At 37.6% G+C, this 11,182-nt stretch overlaps 1 protein-coding gene across 2 annotated transcripts; it reads right to left on the minus strand.

The window, feature by feature from the left end:
• Window positions 1–751: 751 nt before the first annotated feature.
• LOC136262021 (uncharacterized) lies at window positions 752–9,902 on the minus strand. Of its 2 annotated transcripts, none has more exons than XM_066056148.1 (5): window positions 9,548–9,902; window positions 6,323–6,412; window positions 5,077–5,199; window positions 1,190–1,602; window positions 752–1,137 (listed from the first exon to the last, which is right to left on the minus strand). In XM_066056148.1, the coding sequence occupies exons 1-5, from the start codon at window positions 9,873–9,875 to the stop codon at window positions 1,111–1,113; spliced, it is 981 nt and encodes a 326-aa protein (XP_065912220.1). In that variant the 5' UTR covers window positions 9,876–9,902; the 3' UTR covers window positions 752–1,110. The 2 variants fall into 2 exon arrangements, with proteins under 2 accessions (XP_065912220.1, XP_065912221.1); XM_066056149.1 differs by lacking the exon at window positions 9,548–9,902 and adding an exon at window positions 7,930–8,201 and having other exon boundaries at window positions 753–1,137.
• Between the last annotated feature and the right edge of the window lie 1,280 nt (window positions 9,903–11,182).

Below are 11,182 nucleotides of genomic sequence, written 5' to 3' on the forward strand. Positions count from 1 at the left end.
CAATTCTCACCAATGCTGCCTTTGTGACATCTAGACTATAACAAGGATGTTCTGGTAAACTGTAAATTCCAGTTCTGCAAGAGGACTATAGCACATCACGAGTCCAAGGTAAGGTTGTCAACTTCAGTCAAGTTGATAAAACAGTAAAACTTCAAGTAAAAAATAATATTATGCAAGTTAGCATTCTGTAGCTACATCACTGCTCCCAAGCATACATACATTAAAATTTTTTTTAAAAGTCTGACTGTTATATTAGAGTATTTGACTGTTCTATTAGAGTACCTCGATCTATTATAGTATTATTAATTACAGGTTAAAGGTACAGCCTGTGAAACTTGATTACATACAGAAAAATTACAGCGAAGAATAATGAATTAACTACAAATTATAATCAAAAATTAATTACAAATATAGGAAGTGTAGTACATGTAGTGGACCAAGATAGCCCAGCCCAGGAGTCCAGCAGAAGCATCAAAAATCATGACAGAAACAGCAAACTATACGGCTACCTGCAAAAAAAAGTATATACAAGAACTAAACACAAGTGTTAGAAGTCGTACCATACGCATGCATATGGTACATACCATAAGCATACGTTATGTACCATAGGTGTATGGTACGAAATACGCATATGGTATAGAACATCCATAAGACTATTAAGTAGGTGATACAAAACAAAGTGAACCAGTCAACTCAATCATTTGCAAATGTGTTGGCTTTCTATTGTGATACAAGATTTTCCCAAGAGTAGTACATTCTATCCGAGAGTACATTAAACAACATATACTGTCATATCATGTTAATATGCAACACTGCATAAAAGTATTCTAAGATTGTTTATAAAGCAAAAGCATACTGTTTTTGATATGTTGTGCAGCAATAGTTATGACAGTGGATAAGCTACATACAATGTGTATTAAAATAGCTTGATACAAAACAGTAAAATTACAGAGCTAGAGGTTATGGAAAGATATACATAGTATGTGATGGCAGTAACACGCATGTATGCATGCCAGGTTACTTGCAAAGTTACAAACAGATAAGATAAACTATAGCTACATGTACGTGTTTACCAAAATACACATATACTTAAAATGTAACTAAAAAGTGTTAGTGCTCGTTTTTGCTTTGCTCCAACTAAAAAAGAAAAATAAATGATCAAGCCTTTTTGAAAAGTAATTGGCATTACCTTCTTAAGAGTTCTGATCATTTTCTCTAAAACACTCTGGTATTGTTCCTGATCATCATCGTAAAGGCTAAACCAAAGATCATCTCCAAGAATAAATTTTAAATAAGGCAGTGGATCAATATCTTCACGTTTTACTACAAATATCTTCTTGTTCTCCTGATCTGCATATTTGACTTCTCTTTCACACCATTTTGATTTACAGGATTTCTTTGAAAGAATGATAATCATACCATCACTTTTGCTTATTTCATTAGCTAATTTATCTGAAAGTGATTCAGCATGATCTATGTTGTGAGTATCTAAAAACACATTCCAATTTTGGCATCTTAAGTCATCACGTAATTTTTGGACAAAATCATTGGTGATATCCTCTCGTCCGTAACTGATAAACAGTTGTAACTTTGCTGGTTGATCTGTGAATAGATAAAATAATGTTAAAAACTTGTATAATTACCGCATACATGTAACAGTTGTAAGGGATTTTGCTGACATATACACCCAAATCATGAGGGCCACAGGCTCGAAGGGTAAGGGTGCAGCAACATCCCAACGCAGTTGTGGTATAAGTGATATATATACCACTTTAGAGTGGGTGTTCAAAGGTGCCACTCAGGGCTTAACTCGCATATTCACTGGACAATATCTAGATATTACCAGGGCAATATCATGGGAACGCGGTTGTTCATGACATTGATGTCCAACCAGTTCAAAGATATGAAACTCATTTCATTGAGTGACACGGAGAGTTTCGTTGTGGGTTTTAGTTTACACATTAGGCAAGGTTCAGTGTAGTTGTTAAGTTTAGATGAATTGACAGTAACTAAACTACTATTCTAAGACAAATAAAATCTATAAAACAATCACTTGGGCAATGCATGGATGCATACTTCTACCCTAAGTACTCAACTTAATGTATTAACTTACTTACTGCCACAATTGCGAAGGTTTAATGTAGTATATACACTTCAAAAATCAATCCCACAATCAAAAGTTCCTGGGGTGTGTTGAAACATAATGATGTAGAAATAACGTTCTAAGAGCTATTTGCCCATGCTATTGAAACCACAATCAATCATCAAATGCTAGTGTATAAAACAAATGGGGTGAGTGATATGTAGTTCTTTCACCTACCAGGTGAGTGTGCCCTGAGTGACTTATACCACTGCTGTGTCGGGATTCTGCTGATGTATACTCCCTTACCCCTCGGGACTGTAGCCGGGTGTATATATCAGCAAAATCCCTCACAGCTGTGGTATAACTATTACATGTAACACTTTCACACCTCAGATCAAAGGAGCCACCTGGGCTACATATGAAATGTAACTGGGTTACAACTAGGCAGTGATTACATAGATGTTGAGACCAAAATAGGTTGTGGGGATCGATTAATACTCATGTGATTAGGATGCACAACTTGAATTTCGCCATGAAAACCACTCAGACAAAGAGCGCTTTGTTATCCTTGCCATCCTACAAGTTGAAAAACGTTGGGCTAATAGTGCTATAGCTTATTCAGCAATCATTTCCACATGTTATGAAGCTACCACTCTGTACAGAGTAACCACTTTACAAGCAAGCTTACTTATCTAGGCCTTTAGTAAACTCCATACTTTTTCCATAAATGATTCAATAACACTGAATAAAACATTAAGGCCACTCCAAATAAATTCTCTGTTTCCCATCCACCGCCTGCATCTGGTTACTGTCAGCTCTAAATATTCTATTATTCCATATTCTTCCATTATTTACCGGTTACTCTTGCATACTGACAGGCTCAGTAAAAGTCATTTTGAAACAGTGTCAACTCACATGTCAGCAGTACTATCAAGTTGGCACAAACTGTTATATTTGCAACTTAAAAAGGAAGGAGCAAGCTTAAACATACTTTTATGCAGCTTTTTATGGCTGTGCCAGACAAATAGCTGCCAATCTTATAATGAAATAATGGAAATGGACCGCCCACCTGCATGCAAATATGCTCAAGTCCAGGACGGGAAACAGAAAATTTATTTGGAGTGACCTAAACTTGCATAACCAAAATTCTCCATGATATCTCTAGGATATGTCTGTTCATCAAAACCAAACGTAATCAGAACACACTAGCTGCTAACCCATAATTGAAAATTTTAGGTATGCATAATACATCCAGTGGCTGCACCCATTTTGGCTTGGGTGATTGATCGCCTTGTACAGGATATCAGCCTAATAAGTGTTACATATTAGCTGTAACAGGGCTCTGCCTGATATGTATGTATGCCCTATGTCCTTGAGCCTGCAGCCCTCAAGCATACATATCAGGCAAAACCCTCATTCCTGTGTTATTGGTAAATCAACACCAAACTGCCAAATTTAAAATTATTTTCATACCTTGTGACACTGCAGTCCAAGCTTTAGATAGTAGTTATTTATGTCAGTTTTGACAAGCCAAGTGTGGCTTTGTGGATACTTAAATACACCTTACTGATAGTATGGCTATGCAAATGGGTGTGGCACATGACAGCAAGTTCCTGCTGCAAGACTAGACTAGAACGTATACTCATTCAGTGTCCACATAAGCTTGTAGACAGCAACAGATGCGGATTGACGCAGGCTGTAATACACCCATTGAAAGCGTCGGATGACTTACCCGATTCAACTCCAGGCACAGGGGTATCCAGCATACTGTGAATGGTCACGACTAAAACCGCAAGGCAGACATTTCAGCACAAGATGGTACAGCATGCACACTTTGTCCTTCTGTCAGCTTACAACACAAATATTTATACAGTAGTAATAGTTTGTACATAAACGAATTATATATTGGTTTTCTACGTTATTCACGTGGCTGTTTAGTGCCAGTGGCTTATTGTTCACTCTACCAATTAACGAGCACTTGCTGTGAGAAGCCATATAAACACACGATTTTATTGTGTTTGTTGTTAGAAAGCTTATCGCAGTCTTTAAAAATGAAGAAATTATATAGTACCTTTGTAATAAAAAGAACAGTCAGAGGATAACCAAGAAAACTTGCTGTACCAGCCTTCGCACGAGCCATTAAAATGCGGAGTAATGCAGAAATATCCATTTAAGGATTCATGGGAGTATGTCTGGATCGCACAATAGAAAACCAAGCCACTACCACCACAGGCATAGAGTGAGCAATGAATATATAGTATTATACACAAGTTGTTGTAGAGTGGGTAATGTACACTTTTGCATAGATCATCTATGACTTCTGTTTGTAATACAAATATCAGATCGGCTTCTTTTGGTGGCATCAATATCAGATATCGGTACATGCCAAAAACCCATATCGGTACACCTCTAGTTCCAGGTTTGATGCCCGGTTATGCCAATTTGGTGTTGTTGTTTCCTTGAGCAAGAAGCTTTACTCAGATTGCTCCAGTCTACCCAGGGACCTGGTGGCCTGGTGTCAACTGGGGAAGCAGCCCACCCAGCTGTAACATCAATGGATACCAGTACCTGGTGTTTACTGGGGAAACAAATGCCCAACTGTCCTTGTCTCGCTTAGCGATGTTGGGGTTGTTTTGAAACCTCAGGTTTTGTGATCTCTCTCCATGACAACCTTGCCAGTCCTCCTACAGGTTACTAGCCCTGCCTCTAAGTATTTGCCTGCACAAGCCTCAAGTGCTTGAGTGATGTCCAAGCATGTCATTGCATGTTTGCTGGATGGCAATAGCTGTGTTTCACATGGCTGCCGTAGGCTTTGCTTTTTAGGCTCTGTGTGTGCGTGCGCACGCGTGTGTATGCGCACGTACATGCATGAGTGGAAGGAGGTACAAATGTGTAACAACATGCACAACATAGGTGTGATATAACATGGGCGGGTGCATGTGTACATAAATAAGATTCATCACCTATTATGCATTTTTAAAGGATCTCATCACCTTTTAAATCAGTAGAGTTCTTTAAAGTAGTCTCTCTGTCATCACCCACTGTACCTTGCTGTACGTCATCATGTTCTTGTTTGTTTATAGCAAATGACGATGATGATGAACCTTGTACCGATGCTACATGAGAGTTTATTTGTTTATTTATATACAGGAAAAGATAGTATCACCCAAACAATAAAACAAGTACACTGGAATTTTCAACTAGAGTAGGGACAAAGCACATCGATAAAAAGTACTGAAACAAGCCGGTGCATGATATTAAATCACAGTAAAACAATAAGTGTTATATCCCTAGATACCATAACAAAAAAGCACAGTAGAGATATAACACTTCTTATTGTTTTACTGTGATTTAATATCATGCATGCACTACTCCAGCTTGTTTCAGTACTTTTTATCGATGTGCTATGGTCTCTACTCTAGTTGATAATTCCAATTTTTTTGTGTGTAGTTGTTTGTTAACTTTTTTTATAATTATGACTGGCACATACTGCATCAAAAGAAAGAAATGGCACTGCGTGCCCCAGCTATATCAATTATTGTCTGAAAGTTGAAGTATCCATTACGCTTCATTGTCAGCTATGTTAAAGCCGTTACACAGCATTACGAATAGAGAACTGTTCAAAAAGCACCCCTGCAATCTATGCATATCGCATCAAACGAAAGAAATGGTGCTGCACGCCCCGGTTACATCAATTATCATCTGAAAATATTCATTATGCTTCATTGTCAGCTATGTTCAATCTGCTACACAGCATCACAAATCAAGTACTGTTAGAAAAGCACCTCTGCAGTCAAAGTAGCCACTATGAAAAACACGAATGATTTCCGTAATGAAGGAAAGCCATCACGTGCTTCCACCAAATCTGCACTTTTTGCTGTCAGCAAAGATGAATGAGACACAAAGGAGGACACTGGTAAGTCCATGAAGAATGCATTGTATGTACTGCAGTATGCCAAAAGGCACCTCTCGGGCGTAAGTGACATCAAACAGTGAAAAAAGCAAGTCCTTAGCCTTAGCTTTTATCGAGTTATGTTTGTCTGAAGGGTTACTCAGTCAGTCAGTATCTAGAAAATTCCGTTAAATATATATTTTTTTCTAAATTCCGTAGCAACTTATTGAAAGCATTTCAGGTCGATCTATCACCTCCAGTACTCAATGCTAACACTTAATACTACAATGAATATGTCAAATATTAATACATTCACAATCATGTTGTACAGTAAATGCCGTACTCATATGGGTCATGCTTCATTTTCTTTGCAGCCAATTCTCCCTGGTTATCTGACTTTCTTTTGTCTCTTTTATCAACATCTTCAGCTGTGCTCTCTGTTGGTGGACAGGATGACAATAAATACACTTGATACATCACAGAAGTAGCATAGTGGAATGCATAATATATCCAGTTCTTCTGAAATTGCTTTTATAAACACATGTGCACATGTAACTGTGTCTTTCTGTATCCATGTGAAAATTTTTGATGCTAAAAGCAGTCTGCATGTGAGAAATGAATGATGTATAAAGTCTCCAGACATAACAGAAACTGCAAAGCCAATACTTAACTTCACAAATGCAAAAACTGGCCTATCTATGAATCCATGTAAAGTATAACAGCTGCAGCCTGTAAACTCTTAAGCAATATTTGCAAGTCCAGTCTTCAGACATCACACACGCACGCACGCACGCACGCACGCACACAACAAGTCTTGTAACAAAAATAGGTCCAATATAGTCAACCAAAATTGGCATACTCTAAACCATTTTTGCTACTAAATTTAGTCTGGATTATATAATGCCAGAAAGTGAGCCAACTAGCAAAGAGGCAACATGGTTTGTATATCATAGAACAAAGAAAAAAAAATAAAGCAGTTTTATGTATCGCATGAGCTAGATAGGACATTATATATGCTAATACTTCTGAGAATGTGAAGCAAAGGAATTCAGTCATAGCTGATGGAAATGGAGAGCATTCACAACAAAATATTAATTGAAAATATAAGATAGAGATACTCCAATAAAGCAATCATATTTTCTCATCTTCAAAACTGCATAACAACACAATGTAAAATGCTATCCAAGGTACTCTCTAGACATTGCCTTTATCAAAACCCCATATGATTAATTACTGGAGTGTACATTGAAACTTTCATGGTCTTGTATGTAGTGCTGGGCAATATCACAATCTTTTCGTATATCGGGATATTTACATCTGATGTATCATCTTCAAATTGCAATATGGTCATATCATATTTCAGTAATTTTCTGTATTTATGTAATTCTACATATTTACACATATTTATGCAATTCTTTGATGGTAGTGCTAGTGAAATTATATCCAAAAAGCACTGGTTATTTATTTCTTAGAAAACATTTTTGCTACACCACCTAAGTATGAATATCGTGATATTTAGTAATATCATGATGTTTCAGGTGGTGATATATTGTTGGTAGGAATTGTGATATCACCCAACTCTACTTGTATGCACTGTGGTCTTTTCACTTTGTTGGATCCCTAGCTTGTTTATGCCTGGCCATGAAATGCTGTATGGCAAAATAGTGTATGTGAACATTGTTACCCATACTTTATAGGCAGAGCAAAACTACCGATTACAGGGACTTTCCTACAGAGCGGCAGAGTGGTGCTCTACTTTACTCAAAATTCTTTTGATGTGGTAAAAGGAATGTATATAATTAGCAAATTGATTTTGATTTTGTTAGCAGATTAACAGTTTTACTGTTCTACTTTATTTTGCTGGGGAAAGCAACTAGCTATACATGTATGTATATGTTTAAGAAGCTATCTACACAATTATATATGATAACTGTGTATTCATATACTGAGTCACCTTCAATTTCATCATACGACTGTGCAGTTGAACATACTGCAGTAGCTAGTGTCACTAACACCATGACAGACAAGTAAAGCATGTAGCTATACCTACAGGTGTATGAAGACACCTGGATAAATGCAAAAAGTCAATGATTAAGTAGAGGTTGAATGCAGACAAGATCTCAGATCCCAGGTGTTGTGGCTCCTCTAGAGCATGCCTAGTCTGTATGTTGCAGGGGATCAAGTCACCACTGGGTCGGGGATTTTTTTTTTCTGCATTCTTCAACATTTAGCATGTTTCAGACTCCCTGTATTCACAGGCTTTTGCCTTCTCACAGGTCCCTAGTGGGATAGCATTTGATTTAAAAAAACATTTTTGCCATCCAAAATCATCCAGCTGAAACTACTTTTAGATGTGGTCAAGCAAAAGTGATTATTGTTGCCAGTAACGGTTTAGTCGGATCATGTTTCCTGCTGTGACAGGCAATGTACTGATCTAAAATATTATCACATTGTTATTCACATTGCATGGAGAGTATTACTTTCTATGCATACATCAACAGGATATAATGTTTCAGTTCGCACCTACATGTTAAAGTGACTTCAGTTTCTTTCCTGCATGACTAGAAGAAAGACACCTTTTAACTTCCAAATAATGTGAACCATCTCCAGGAAGTTTGTTTGGACTGATTGGTAGAATCCAGTAAAACCAAACCATGCACCAGTTCTTTCCTTGGACATTTTTAATGAAGCTCTTATTGTAATCTGACACCGAAACTTTGTATTCATAAAACATTTGTCCTAATAATATTTGCACAACTTGCAGCAACAAAACATGTCCAGCCACCAAATAACAACAATGATCCAAACAAGGTAATTTTTTTTCTTCTTTATAGTTTGTCTTCATTAGCAATACCATTATCACTTAAAAGTTAAACAGTATGCATTGCATTTACAGTTTCATTGCATGCAGCCAAAATTATTGCTACCGAATTCATTCTCAAGTGGGTTAAATATTCAACTACAACACTTATTACTAACTATTAACATCGTATAACCTGCTAATCCTGTTTTCATTAATGGTGTGGCTGTTACAGGGATAAGCACAGTGAGGAAATTACAACCAGGAAGTTACAGAGCACTTATGCAGTGATGCTATAGGCCTTTACAGTTTTGATTCCACTATGCGGTGGTAAGATAGTTAAGTTTTCAGGACATGAAAAACCTTCAGTGTTGTTGACAACCCATTAAAAAGTTTTTGCTTTTTTATTGATGGCATTTCATTCATGTGCATAGTGTGTGATGTGTATATAGTGTGTGTGGCATCTTACTGTGTAATGGGAATGATTCACAAAAAGCTGTACCCTCAAATATGTATTTTGTATACAGTTGAACGTATGAACCAATCAATATTAAGCCCCATCAGGATTACTAGGGATTAGTCGGTTCCATTTTATCATCAAAACCCGTATATTTTAGCCATGTTACATGGGGATTTTACCACAAGTTGTGTCCTCCATGGGTGGAGAATTTGATTTTTAAAGTCAAATCCCCACAATTTCCCCCACGTGCACTGTGCCCGGAGGGGGTAGGCGGGGCAAAATATTAATAGGTGCATAATAATCAATCAATACCTGGAGGAAGCCTAGGTAAGTCATTCTTTATGTCTTTTGCAAGTTTTCTCACCACAGGGCTGTTGTCACTCTCAGCATATTCAGTCATTGCCTCTACAAACTTTAAAAAGTCGGTAAACTCGCCAACCATCAGTCCACCCCTCATCGATTCCAGCAACAAAACCGTCTTTTCCATGTTTGTTTTAGCCACCCTAAAGTTTTGATTCAGCTGCGTACCACTCATCAATCCTTTTCCTACAAAAGTTGGATACATTGCATCGGCTGGTAGAGCTATCGTCAAGTTCTTGTAATGCTTTTCGAACGCAGCAAGAACAGGATTGTCAGCCATTTCAGCTAACAAGCACTAATTGGGTATTTATAGGCGCTAATTGTAATTTACGCGCATGCAGTGTTGCCAGATGATTTGCTCCAAATGTTTATGTGAGAAAATAAATTTGTTCATAAAAAGTCAGAAAGTTCATAAATCCATAGTCACTTTCCAAAAACTAGCCAACACATTATAAATAGGTGGATCTCTGGGTTAGTAGGGCACTGAAGAGCAAAAAAAAAAGAAAAAGGTCGCCACCTAAAAGTTCATAGATTATTTCAGGTTCACAGACAAGCCAAAAGTTCATAAAAAATTCATAGATTATTTCAGGTTCACAAACAAAACAAAAAGTTCATAGCTAAATCTATGAACCAGGCTTTATGGCACAACATGGCAACACTGTTTATGTGGGAGCGCATCCAGCCGCCTACGCACTCCATCAAGCAATCTTGTGCATAGGCGGTGGGACTAAACATAGTAGACCGAGGAGTGTTGCAGAACAGCAGAAAACTCAGTAAAGGTGTTAGCGATTGTGTATATCACTCAGACTCCCTAAAATTAATGTGCTCTCTGACTCTGTCAAGCTCCCCAAACCTCAACAAACCACGTCCTGCTGCACTTGATCATGCAGGGCATAGATACTGGACTTACATCTAGTATCTATGATCAGGGCAAGTATACCTGGAGACATGATTGAGTCTTGCAGGTTTTTGTTCATGGACTTCAACAACACTTACCTGAATGTTTTGAACTTTATGCTGCCCAGTCACCTTCCAGGTTATCTAGCTGTCTACTTCCTAGCAGTAGTCTATGGTAACTAACTTAGTTAGTCTACCACCCTTAGTAGACTTGACCCGGTCTTGATAAATTTCTTCTAAGATTCAATCTATTTGTTTGAACTAATAATTCCCACTACTAATACCCAGCCAGAAGCATCTATTGACTGCAAAGGAAAATCGGTATGGCCCTTTAATACGTGATCTTCCAGCATAAATTAACTGCTAATCTTATTTCTATTGAGATTTGATGTTTAGCTAGGTCACTTTTACTTTATGTCAGACACACTAGCACTTGCTCAAGTGGCTAGCACTTCTGGTGTTGCAAAGAAGCTAAGACCATAGTATAAGATTAGTATTGCCGTGTCCTACTCATATAGAATTTTTAACTCTAGAGCCTTCCTGGACTGGACCTCCTGATCTGAACTTTTTTCTCTTTCAATACACTGTATACTTTAATAATGTAGTGTCAGCCTTGCCATGGCTCCTGTACTGACCACTCTGTGGCTGTCAGCCTGTGGTATACCCCTGAAACTAAGCCCCTGTATTATT

This window comes from Dysidea avara, chromosome 7, assembly GCF_963678975.1.
Source record: "Dysidea avara chromosome 7, odDysAvar1.4, whole genome shotgun sequence".
Classification (NCBI taxonomy): Eukaryota; Metazoa; Porifera; class Demospongiae; order Dictyoceratida; family Dysideidae; genus Dysidea; species Dysidea avara.